Source organism: Pelophylax lessonae (genome assembly GCF_965119305.1).
Source record: "Pelophylax lessonae genome assembly, chromosome: 1".
In the NCBI taxonomy this organism is placed as follows: Eukaryota; Metazoa; Chordata; class Amphibia; order Anura; family Ranidae; genus Pelophylax; species Pelophylax lessonae.
Window position 1 is genome coordinate 526,582,607 of NC_138768.1, and position 13,382 is coordinate 526,595,988.

General features: G+C 46.7%; 1 protein-coding gene across 2 annotated transcripts in view; it reads left to right on the top strand.

Moving 5' to 3' along the window:
* Positions 1 to 802: 802 nt before the first annotated feature.
* The window catches only part of GSR (glutathione-disulfide reductase), a 68,780-nt gene continuing 56,200 nt past the window's right edge, over positions 803 to 13,382 (top strand). The window contains exons 1-3 of one of the 2 annotated variants that reach the window (XM_082243523.1): positions 803 to 1,180; positions 5,505 to 5,531; positions 12,894 to 12,982. In XM_082243523.1, coding sequence (XP_082099649.1) covers positions 827 to 1,180; positions 5,505 to 5,531; positions 12,894 to 12,982 — 470 coding nt within the window. In that variant the 5' untranslated portion in view covers positions 803 to 826. Of the gene's footprint in view, positions 1,181 to 1,326; positions 1,362 to 5,504; positions 5,532 to 12,893; positions 12,983 to 13,382 lie in introns of those variants that run through there. The other variant, XM_082243524.1, reaches the window with a different exon arrangement.

Genomic DNA, 13,382 nt, shown 5'->3' on the forward strand with positions numbered 1-13,382 from the left:
ACATGGACTCCCCCCCCCCCCCCCAATATCACATCCCTGACATGTCTGTGTACACAGGGGGATGGGGGAGCTGCTGGACATGGACTCCCCCAATATCACATCCCTGACATGGCTGTGTACACAGGGAGATGGGGAAACTACTGGACATGCTGCCCCCCCCCCCCCCAATATTACATCCCTGATATGTCTGTATACACAGGGAGTTAGGGGAACTATTGGATATGCACCCCCCCCCCCACATAGGAGATGGAGGAACTAATGGACATGGACACCCCCCCCCCCCCCCCAATATCACATCCCTGACATGTCTGTGTACACAGAGAGATTGGGAAACTACTGGAAAATGACCCCCCCCCCCCCTCCCTGATATTACATCCCTGACATGCCTGTGTACATAGGGGGATGGGGGAGCTGCTGGACATGGACCCCCCCCTGATATCACATCCCTGACATGTCTGTGTACCCAGGGGGATGGGGGAGCTGCTGGACATGGACCCCCCCTGATATCACATCCCTGACATGTCTGTGTCTGAGCTTGGTTGAGTGTACTCTAAACACCTCTCCCTCTTCCCTCCCCCCAGTAATAATCCTGATTTGAAGTATTATATTTCAGTGAAAGTTTCTGGAGTGGTAGCCATAAAAGAAGATTCGATGGTGAAGTGGTTAATGAATATGATAGAATTGAGCTCTCACCATGACTCTGAGATTTTCTCCCAGCCAGGTCAGAGAGGTCCCGTCTGAGTCTCCTGTGTTCCTTCCCTCAGCTCCTACTCAGTGTGACTAAGCAGAGCCTCCCCCTCCTCCTCCCATCACTGATATCCAGCACATGGACTTCCGCGTTATGGCATTCAATGTCCCGAGCCGAGGCCTCCGTACAGCAGCACTTCTACTACACCTCCCATCCCCGGGGAGCAGGCACCTGATCCGGCCACTGTATACCGCCATATCATCATCCCCATCCATCACTACACTCCTGTCATCCCGACACCCATCACTCCTCTACAGGACCATGTCCTCTGATAGCCAGGACTCCGGCAGTCACCCGAAGAGGCGGCCACACTGCTCCTATGATTATGTGGTGATCGGGGGAGGCTCAGGAGGACTGGCCAGTGCCCGGAGGGCGGCAGAGCTGGGGGCCAGGGCGGCTGTGGTGGAGAGCAACAAGCTGGGGGGCACCTGTGTGAGTATGAGCTCTGCTGGGGGGTCTATGGGGGAGAGCAACAAGCTGGGGGGCACCTGTGTGAGTATGAGCTCTGCTGGGGGGGTCTATGGGGGAGAACAACAAGCTTGGGGGCACCTGTGTGAGTATGAGCTCTGCTGGGGGGTCTATGGGGGAGAGCAACAAGCTGGGGGGCACCTGTGTGAGTATGAGCGCTGCTGGGGGGTCTATGGGGGAGCACCTCTCATGTCACATCCCTGACAGGGAGATGGAGGAGGAGCTACTGTACATGTCCCCCCCCCCCCCATATCACATCCCTGACAGGGAGATGGAGGAACTACTGTACATGTCCCCCCCCCCCCCCCATATCACATCCCTGACAGGGAGATGGAGGAACTACTGTACATGTCCCCCCATATCACATAACTAACAGGGAGATGGAGGAGCTATTGTACATGCCCCCCCCCCCATATCACATCCCTGACAGGGAGATGGAGGAACTACTGTACATGTCCCCCCATATCACATAACTAACAGGGAGATGGAGGAGCTATTGTACATGCCCCCCCCCCCCCATATCACATCCCTGACAGGGAGATGGAGGAACTACTGTACATGCCCCCCCCCCCCCCATATCACATAACTGACAGGGAGATGGAGGAACAATTGTACATGCCCCCCCCCCCATATCTCATCCCTGACAGGGAGATGGAGGAACTACTGTACATGCCCCCCCCCATATCACTTCCCTGACAGGGAGATGGAGGAACTACTGTACATGCCCCCCCCCATATCCCATAACTGACAGGGAGATGGAGGAACTATTGTACATGCCCCCCCCCCATATCACTTCCCTGACAGGGAGATGGAGGAACAATTGTACATGCCCCCCCCCCCATATCACATCCCTGACAGGGAGATGGAGGAACTACTGTACATGCCCCCCCCCCCCCATATCACATAACTGACAGGGAGATGGAGGAACAATTGTACATGCCCCCCCCCCATATCTCATCCCTGACAGGGAGATGGAGGAACTACTGTACATGCCCCCCCCCCCCATATCACTTCCCTGACAGGGAGATGGAGGAACTACTGTACATGCCCCCCCCCCCATATCACTTCCCTGACAGGGAGATGGAGGAACTACTGTACATGCCCCCCCCCCCATATCCCATAACTGACAGGGAGATGGAGGAACTATTGTACATGCCCCCCCCATATCACTTCCCTGACAGGGAGATGGAGGAACAATTGTACATGCCCCCCCCCCATATCACATCCCTGACAGGGAGATGGAGGAACTACTGTACATGTCCCCCCCCCCCCCATATCACATCCCTGACAGAGAGATGGAGGAACTACTGTACATGTCCCCCCCATATCACATAACTAACAGGGAGATGGAGGAGCTATTGTACATGCCCCCCCCCCCATATCACATCCCTGACAGGGAGATGGAGGAACTACTGTACATGCCCCCCCCCATATCACATAACTGACAGGGAGATGGAGAACAATTGTACATGCCCCCCCCCCCCCCATATCTCATCCCTGACAGGGAGATGGAGGAACTACTGTACATGCCCCCCCCCCATATCACTTCCCTGACAGGGAGATGGAGGAACTACTGTACATGCCCCCCCCCCCATATCCCATAACTGACAGGGAGATGGAGGAACTATTGTACATGCCCCCCCCCATATCACTTCCCTGACAGGGAGATGGAGGAACAATTGTACATGCCCCCCCCATATCACATCCCTGACAGGGAGATGGAGGAACTACTGTACATGCCCCCCCCCATATCACTTCCCTGACAGGGAGATGGAGGAACTACTGTACATGTCCCCCCCCCACATCACATCCCTGACAGGGAGATGGAGGAACTACTGTACATGTCCCCCCCATATCACATCCCTGACAGGGAGATGGAGGAACTACTGTACATGTCCCCCCCATATCACATCCCTGACAGGGAGATGGAGGAACTACTGTACATGTGTGTCGTCCCCCCCCTCCCGATATCACATCCCTGACAGGGAGATGGAGGAACTACTGTACATGTCCCCCCCCCCCAATATCACATCCCTAACACGGAGATGGAGGAACTATTGTACATGTTCCCCCCCCCCCCCCACATCACATCCCTGACAGGGGGATGGGGGGGGAACTACTGGACATGGACCCCCCCCCCCCCCCATATCACATCCCTGACATGAGTGTGTACACAGGGAGATGGGGGAACTGTTGAAATAAAGGGGCACTCTGATGGGGACAATCAATGTAAGAAGGCACTCTGATGGGGTCAGTCAATTTAAGGGGGCACTGTGGTGGGGACAATAGATGTAAGGGGGCACTCTGGTGGGGATATTTAAAGTAAGGGGGCACTCTGATGAGGACAGTTGATATAAGGAGGCACATATTCTGTTATATACCTCATTACCAGCCTCATACATACTGTTTTTTCCTGGTCAGTCTTGCACCCCCTCTGCACCACCAGACGTGAATTGTGGTACAGAATCATGTCAAGTGAACAGGGCAAATTGGCTCCCTGCATCTCTATCATACTGTGACAGACTGTCAGTGACTCTTACACAGTGTTGATATTATGACCAATTACTTTTTCGTGCACCCCCAGATCAGAAAAGCTGAAATCGGCCCTTTCCTGGAGGACATTAAAATTAAGGAAGAGTTTAGGCATGTTTGGATACTAGTCCACACCCGTCTACATTTGTATACACACAGCCCTGTGCCAAGAAATGCCTACTGTTTATGATTGGCACAAGGACAGCTTCCTGGCAGGATAACTTAAGTGGGTTCAGGCTAGTACCTAAACACACCCAAGCTTATCTATGGTTACATAGAGGTAGACAAACACAGTAAGAAATGATCTAATGAAAAACAGATTGCAGGGCCATTAAGTAGAAGATTATTTTTGGAGAATAATGATAGTGTTACGTGTCACTTAAGGCTATGTTCACATGTTAGCATAGCGGATCGCGGGCAGAACACAGCGATTCTGCCCGCGATCCGGAAATCATTGCAAATCGCGGGGTGCCTGTGCGTTGCCGTTGATTAGCAATGGCACCCCAAACGCTGTGCGATGTTGCCGCAATTTCCGCCTGCCGAATCGCGGTAACATCACGTAAACAAGATCGCGGGTCGCATGACACCCCAAAGAAGCTCATTTAAAATAACATACTCACAAGCTGCCTGTGGACTGGTACTTCACTGCTCACTTCCGGGTATAGGGCGCCCCCTTGCCAATACATGCTGTGATTGTACACAATGGGAATCTGTCAGCAGGTCCTGGCCAATGATTCACGGCTGGGATCTGGTGATTGGCTGTGTCCAATCTCAGCCCAGAGCCCTGTATTGACAATCAACACAGGGCTCTGTACTCTGTAAATAGGGGAGGATCCCACTGTTTCAGGGATAAGAAACAAAGAGATCTTTAGTAAAAATCAACACACATTACACATTGTTAGACACACATTTAACCCCTTGATCGCACTAGATGTTAACCCCTTCCAAGCCAGTGTCATTAGTACAGTGACAATGTATAGTATTCTCACTGATTACTGTAATAATGTCACCGGTGATGTTAGTGACAGTTAATCAGTTCCCCCCCAGTGTCAGTCAGTGATCACCGCCATTAGTAGCAAAAAAAAAAAAAAATCAAATATATATTCTATAGTTAGTAGATGCTAACCAATCAATATACTCTTGTTCGGACTTTTTTGCTAAAGACCTGTAGCAAAATCCATTTTGGCCAAAATTTATGAAGAAATTTTATTTTTTATATTTTTTTATTGGATATGTTTTTTTTTTTTTTTTAGCAGAAAGTAAAAAATATTTTTTTCTCAAAATTCAGTCTTTTTTTGTTTACATAATCAAAGAGGTGATCAAATAGCACCAAAAGAAAGCTCTATTTGTGTGAAAAAAAATGATATAAATTTTGTATGGGTAGAGCATTGCATGACCACACAATTTCCAGTTAAATAGTAAAAATTGGCCTGGTCATGAAGGGGGTAAAACCTTCTGGAGCTGAAATGGATAAACACATGTTTGCGTACTGGTGTATGCCTGTACACATTTTTACACAGATTTACAATGTACGGCTATATGCATGAAGAGATTGTCCGGGGTGGCTCTGTGCAAAACCAATGCACAGAGCAGGTAAGTATAAACCTGTTTTTTATTTTTCAGAGAAAAAGTGGGTTCACATCCTCATTAAGTTATAGCAAAGTGAAGAGTTTATTCAACTGGTTGGTATCATGGTCTCGTTTTAAGCATGGCTAACTTTCAATTTTGCCTTTTTTTTTTTTTTTTTTTTTTTTAGGTCAATGTTGGCTGTGTTCCGAAAAAGGTAAATATATTTATTTTCACATATTTGTATGTATTCCTTCACACACAGGGCTATTGCTGTATCATGCAAGTTTAAAATAGCAAGATAGACAGGTGCTTTTGTAATTTTAGACCAACAAGATAGCCAGGCCCCTTTTAAGTTTAGGCCAGCAGGATAGTTGGACCTCTCTTACTGTAAGTTTTAGGTCCACAAGAAAGGTAGGCCCTTTATAAATGTAGGGCAACAAGATAGCCATGTCCCTTATAAGTTCAGGCCAGCATTATAACTAAGCTCATTAGAAGTTCAAGCCAGTTTCAGAGCTAGGCCTCTTATAAGTCCACGCCAACAGGATTCCTGGGCCCATTAATAATTCAGGCCAGCAAGATAGCCGGGCCTCCTATTGATTCGGGCCAGCAAGATAGCCGGGCCTCCTATTGATTCGGGCCAGCAAGATAGCCGGGCCTCCTATTGATTCGGGCCAGCAAGATAGCCGGGCCTCCTATTGATTCGGGCCAGCAAGATAGCCGGGCCTCCTATTGATTCGGGCCAGCAAGATAGCCGGGCCTCCTATTGATTCGGGCCAGCAAGATAGCCGGGCCTCCTATTGATTCGGGCCAGCAAGATAGCCGGGCCTCCTATTGATTCGGGCCAGCAAGATAGCCGGGCCTCCTATTGATTCGGGCCAGCAAGATAGCCGGGCCTCCTATTGATTCGGGCCAGCAAGATAGCCGGGCCTCCTATTGATTCGGGCCAGCAAGATAGCTGGGCCTCCTATTGATTTGGGCCAGCAAGATAGCTGGGCCTCCTATTGATTTGGGCCAGCAAGATAGCTGGGCCTCCTATTGATTTGGGCCAGCAAGATAGCTGGGCCTCCTATTGATATATGCCAGCAAGATAGCTGGGCCTCCTATTGATATATGCCAGCAAGATAGCCGGGCCTCCTATTGATTCGGGCCAGCAAGATAGCTGGGCCTCCTATTGATTCAGGCCAGCAAGATAGCTGGGCCTCCTATTGATTTGGGCCTGCAAGATAGCTGGGTGTAACGCTCCTGCGTTTTTATATGGTGTGGATTTTCAGCTGCAGAAATAGTTCCACGTCAGTAGCCATGTAAGAGATATGCTGAGATACCATTCCCAACCTCAATGACTCATCATGTGTGGAAGGTCTTATTTTCAGCCAGTAAATACACACAATTAGCAAGCTGGTTCTTAGAGTGACTTTATGCATGTGGTAACACAATGATGAAGGTTGAGGGATAGGTTGAGTGGAGGTGGTAGGTGATAGACACTTGAAGGTGAGACAGTAGCAGATGGATGCAGGAAGGTTTAGCAATGTTGTATGATAGCAGATGATAGAATAGCAGGTGGACATACAAAAGAGATCAACCCAGTGCAGAAAAGTAGCAGTAGTCTCAAGAGCTAGCAATCTAGTTTATGCAGATGTGATAAACAGTCTCTACTATGCAGAGCTAGATAGTGTAAGCTTAGTATAAGTTTATAGAGAATTCCCATGCGGGGTACTTAGCACTATTAGCGATACAGCCGAAGGGTGGTTCAGGAGAGGCGGACGATCCAGTAGCGGGATACAGGGATCAGCGCAGCGAGGTTCCGTCAGCGAAGTAAGCTTGCAAGCATGGAAGCTTCAAGCAAGGTTAGCATCCAGATAAGGGTGTTTGAACGAACACATGTGAGTGAGCACCGACGCCTTAAATAGCCATCTAGTCCGGCGCTGAGTGATGACAGCTCCAGTATTAAAGGTGTATGCGCACCTTTCCAAAAGTAAATGGTAAGGCGCATACACTTGTGGAAAGTGTAATTTAGGGTACCAAAAGGTACCGGAACATTACACTGGGCCGCCTATTGATTCGGGCCAGCAAGATAGCTGGGCCGCCTATTGATTCGGGCCAGCAAGATAGCTGGGCCTCCTATTGATTCGGGCCAGCAAGATAGCTGGGCCTCCTATTGATTTATGCCAGCAAGATAGCTGGGCCTCCTATTGATTCGGGCCAGCAAGATAGCTGGGCCTCCTATTGATTCGGGCCAGAAAGATAGCTGGGCCTCGTATTGATTTGGGCCAGCAAGATAGCTGGGCCGCCTATTGATTCGGGCCAGCAAGATAGCTGGGCCGCCTATTGATTCGGGCCAGCAAGAAAGCTGGGCCGCCTATTGATTCGGGCCAGCAAGATAGCTGGGCCTCCTATTGATTCGGGCCAGCAAGATAGCTGGGCCTCCTATTGATTCGGGCCAGCAAGATAGCTGGGCCTCCTATTGATTCGGGCCAGCAAAATAGCTGGGCCGCCTATTGATTCGGGCCAGCAAGATAGCTGGGCCTCCTATTGATTTATGCCATCAAGATAGCTGGGCCTTCTATTGATTCGGGCCTGCAAGATAGCTGGGCCTTCTATTGATTCGGGCCAGCAAGATAGCTGGGCCTTCTATTGATTTGGGCCAGCAAAATAGCTGGGCCTTCTATTGATTTGGGCCAGCAAGATAGCTGGGCCTTCTATTGATTCGGGCCAGCAAGATAGCAGAGCCCCTTAATAATTTGGGGCAGCAAGATAGCCGGGCCCCTTAATAATTCAGGCCAGCAAGATAGTCGGGCTCCTTAATAATTCAGGCCAGAAAGATAGTCGGGCTCCTTAATAATTCAGGCCAGCAAGATAGTCGGGCTCCTTAATAATTCAGGCCAGCAAGATAGCTAGACCCCTTATATAGTAGGTTGAGGTCTGCAAGATGGCTAGGCCTTGTATAAATTCAGGACAGCAAGATAGCTAGGCCCCTTATAAGTTCAGTAAGTACAGACCAGCAAGATGGCTGGGCCCCTTATAAGTTCAGTAAGTACAGACCAGCAAGATGGCTGGGCCCCTTATAAGTTTAGGCCAACAAGATAGCTAGACCTTCTTATATATTCAAGGAAGCAAGATAGCCAGACCCCTTATTCAGTTCAGACCAGCAAGATAGCGAGGCCCCCTCTATAACTATGGAGAATCTGGGAAGGTGGGTTTTGCTGGCCTTCCAGTTTGCTATTGGTGGGTAATATTAGAAAATACAGTATAAAAAATATGACATTTCTTGTTGAAGATAGATTCTACAAATAGGAAAAGTCACTAAGTGCTTGTGTACATAGGTTTTTGTTTGTAGTAGATCTGCTCTTCTACTCATACACGTCAATAGAAATGCAAACACCTGCTGCATTTTTTTTTTTACTTGCCTGCAGGCAAAGGCATAATGTGCTAGTATGTGTCTCATACTAGCACATTATGTTAAACCTACCTGAAACGAAGTGTTCCAGTGATGCATTACCATCGTTGGACGCAGCGTCCATCTATACCCAGTCTTCCTTCCGGGGCCAGTCACAGAGCCAGAGCCGCGATGACGTCACAGGACACTACTCTGAAGAAACGGCACGGGCGGCAGTGATGTAACTGGCTATTAGGTCAGTAAATATCTCCTAAACGGTACATGTTTAGGAGATATTTACACCACCTATAGGTAAGCCTTAATATAGGCTTACTTATAGCTAAAACTTAAAGATGGAAATTTATTTCCTCTTTAACGTATACAGCATAAGCGCTCTAGGATCAATCTAGGCTGGAGCTAATTTTTAAAACATGAGAGCACATGAAGACTCCAAGCATATTGTGTCTGGTGGCAGTTGGTCCCGCCTAGGTATTGCAGGACCACAATGTAAATGACTAAGCTGCAGTTCTTCCCTACTATCTCCATTTCCTATTTCACAACTAATGCTAATGAAAGTTGTTGAAATAATCTTGTGGTCTTTTGGTGTTATTTGCTCAAGTTGAGGTCTGTATATACAGTATGTGACAATTAAACGGTTTGAACTGCGGCTGGTCGAACTGGCCGAGATTCGGACCATATACTGTGTTGACAGGCTGAATGCACTAAGTTGATCGATCAATCAACTTGGGTAAAGCCAACCTGCTGCATTTTCCTTGCAATTACTGCTAGCGGCTGCTATAGCCACTAACAATAATCACTGTATGTACCCTGCCAGCGCTGTCTATGTTAATGGGAAAAACGTGCAAATTTCTTTCCTGCAACCACATTCACACCGTCTATGGCCTGCCTAACTCTGGTCATATAAACCACCACTGTGCTATAACAACGTTTCAGTAAAATATATAGAGGATAGTATGACTGCTTAAAGAAAACCTGTACTGAGAGCAGGGCCGCTGATAGTGGGGGGACCACCAGTCCTCCTGTAGGGGGCCCGGGCACACAGGGGGGCCCCAACAGCATGGGGAATCAGTGTGATTTGGTGGAGGGGCAATTACAGAAGGAAGCCCTGTGTCTCTCTCTGCAGCAGCTGAAAACCAGTTTCTCCCTCTCTTGCCAACTTTCAGCTGCTGCAGAGAGAGACACTGACACAAGGCATTGTTCCTGTAATTGCTTCGCTGACACTGATCCCCCTCCCTGTTATGCCTGTTCCTGAGTTCGTCCGTCCCATGTGCCCCTCTTTCACTGTGCTGTTACCCCCCCCCCCCTCCCACAGCGCTGCAGGCTTCCTTATGCTGTAAAAAAATAAAAAATTGTAAAAAAAAAAAAATAACAATTATACACTGTAATACAAAATTGTAAACATTTTTAAGTTTAAAAAAAACAATTAAAGAGGGCTAATTCACACAGGTTCTCTGTTATGTTTGTGTCCGCTAATATTGATTTTAGTGTATTTTTAGTGAAAATATTATCTTGACATATTCAGGGGGGGCGCTGCCAGGTAGGCTGTATGGGGCCCCATGATTTCTGAGAGTACATGTAGGGCGGTAGTCTTCAATATTTTCTGACCTAGAGCAAAAATATAGATCAGATTTCTGACTTTACTCCATATTGCTAATTTACATATTTATTCAGGTCAGTGACAGAAGAAAAAATTGAAGTTAGTTTTTCAATCTGCGAGTATTTTTTATATAGAGCAGTGGCAGTTAAAATATTTCTCTAAACCTTTTCCAAAATTGCTCTGTGCTGAGTCGCATTGATGTGAATGGGCATCACTGAAAACAATGTGATTTCCATTGTCATGCAATTCTGTGCAACTCAAATTGCATCTGAACTTGCACTAGTGTGAAAAGAGCCTTAAAGACTTTCACGTTGAACTTTGATGTTATACATCACACCACTTTATTTGTTTAATCTAATGTGATGCCTTATTCAGAACAGCCTGAATTTTAATGGAATTGATTCAGCAAGGTGCTAGAAATTTTCCTTAAAGTGGTTGTAAACCTCAGACATGAAATATGAACAACACATATCTCTCTATACTGTGTACTTGTCTCTATCCAGACCGCTAAGTGTCATTTCTGTCTGCTGCTTTGTTCCTCTGCTATCAGCATGAATCACTTCTGACAAGTTTTCCTGACGCCAAGAGAAAAATGGTGACAGGGGTGGGAGCTCCAGCTGATTGACAGCCTCAGCTTTGTTTCTTTGTGCTGTGTGGAGGGGGGGGGGGGGGGAGTGTCTTTTCCCTCCAATCAGCTCTCAGAGCTCTCCTCACTGAGGTTCGCAGTTTATCATTTCAGCTGTCCGCCCCCCTTTCTTCTGACAGCTCAGACAAGCTTGATAAATTCTGTACTTTGAATGGATGTAGAGAAAAGAGCACTGCAGGTAAATGGGTACAACTTATTCAGAGGGATTGGTTTCATCTCTGTGTATCACCTGAGGCCAGTCACCTCGCTGGGTATAGGTGAGGATTTACAACCACTTTTTTTTGTTTTTATTTATTTTCTTTACAGGCACTGTCAGACTTTTTGGTTTTATTTTTTGAATTTTCCATTCTTCAAATCTTGGTACTTTGAATAATTGGAGAAGAAAATGCTAAATGTGATTTACAACCATTTTAAGGATTTTGATCCATGCTGACTTGATAGCGTTATGTAGATTCTGCTGATTTTACCTATTTATGTTAACAAGCCAGTGTTCCTAATATAGTGGTCTCTAAGAGCCGGTTCACACTGGGGCAACTTGTCAGGCGACTTAGTCGCCTGACAAGTCGCACTCCATTCAGTGCAATGGAACCGTTCTAATCAGAGTGACTCAAGTCGCTCCAACTTAGAAAAAGGTTCTTGAATTATTTGGGGGCGACCTCGGAGCGGCTTGCATTGACTTCTATTAACCACTTAAGCCCCGGAAAATTTTACCCCGTTCCTGACCAGGCCCGATTTTGCGATTCGGCACTGCATGATTTTAACGGACAATTGCGCAGTCGTGCGACGCTGCACCTAAACGAATTTGACGTCCTTTTTTTCCCACAAACAGAGCTTTCTTTTGGTGGTATTTGATCACCTGTGCGATTTTTTTTTTTTTTTGATCATGCGCTATAAACAAAAAAAGAGCGACAATTTTGCAAAAATAACAATATTTTTCACATTTTATTATAAGAAATTCCCAAACAAAAAAAATGTAAAAATCAAAATTTCTGCTACATATGTTTGGTAAAAAAAATCACAATAAGTGTATTTTGATTGGTTTGCGCAAAAGTTATTGCGTTTAATATCTAAGGGAAAGATTTTTGTCTTTTTTTTTTTTTTTTTTTTTTTTTTTGAGTAATGGCGGTGATCTGCGATTTTGTTTGTGGGATTGTGACATTGTGGCGGACAGATCGGACCCTTGACTGACATTTTTGACACTTTTGGGGTTACCAGTGACATTACTACAGTAATCAGTGCTATACATATGCACTGTTACTGTAAAAATGACACTGACAGGGAAGGGGTTAACTTTATTGGGGAAGGAGGGGTTAAGTGTGTCCCTAGGGGCATGTTTCTAACTGTGCAGGGATGTGGCTTTACATGTAACAGCAGAGATCTATGATCCTACATAGCAGGACCGTTAGATCTCTGCTGTTACACAGGGAAGAATGACAGACGGCTTTGTTTACATTAGCCGCCTGCCTTTCTCCCTTCTCAGCAGACGATCGCGAGTGACCGGCGGACATCGGGTCCGCCGGTCACACGCGCAAACTTGTTAGGGAACGAGCGGGAGCGAGCGCGCGCTCGCCCCCTATTCGCTCACAGGCTAGTGACGTACCGGTACGTCACTTTGCCTGGTCGGGGCTGACCGCCGCAGTATATGTACTTGGGGCGGTCGGCAAACGGTTAAAGAAGTCGTTTGCAAGCCATGCTGAAGTCGTGCTGCAGGGGGCAGCTTCAGAGTCGGGTCGGGTGGCTTTGAATCCGCCCCAGTGTGAACCGGCTCTTAGACTACTTCTGCATTAAATCTAAACATTACCAAAATATTTCAAATGATTTTCATGTTATGTTATGTGTTCCCTATAGATCATCAATTCATTTATTATTATAATACTGGTTGGTTAATTTGTTAAAGATAAACAAAAGTCACACTAAGAATAATTTACCTAACCAACAGATAATGTGGAATGCTGCCATTCACTCCGAGTACATGCATGATCATGAAGACTATGGATTTCAGGTTTCAGATGTGAAATTTACCTGGAAGTAAGTATTCGATATTGGCAATATGCGTAGAATAGAAAAGTGCTTTGAGTGTAAAAACCATGATGTCTACCTGCTAATATTTCTACTATTATTGATTTTATAAATGGCATGTTTGTTCTGCTTACATGTTTACCGGAAATGTATCTCAAACGGTGTTGTGTAACTTTTGTTTTCTTCCCTTGCTGTAATGTCTGGCATGAAAAACACTTGAGGTTTCAATGACAAATACACTATATTGTCAAAAGTATTGGGACGCCTGCTTTTACACATGCATGAACTTTAATGGCATCCCAGTCTTAGTCAGTAGGGTTCAATATTGAGTTGGCCCACCCTTTGCAGCTTTAACAGCTTTGACTCTTCTTGGCTGTCCACAAGGTTTAGGAGTGTGTCTATGGGAATG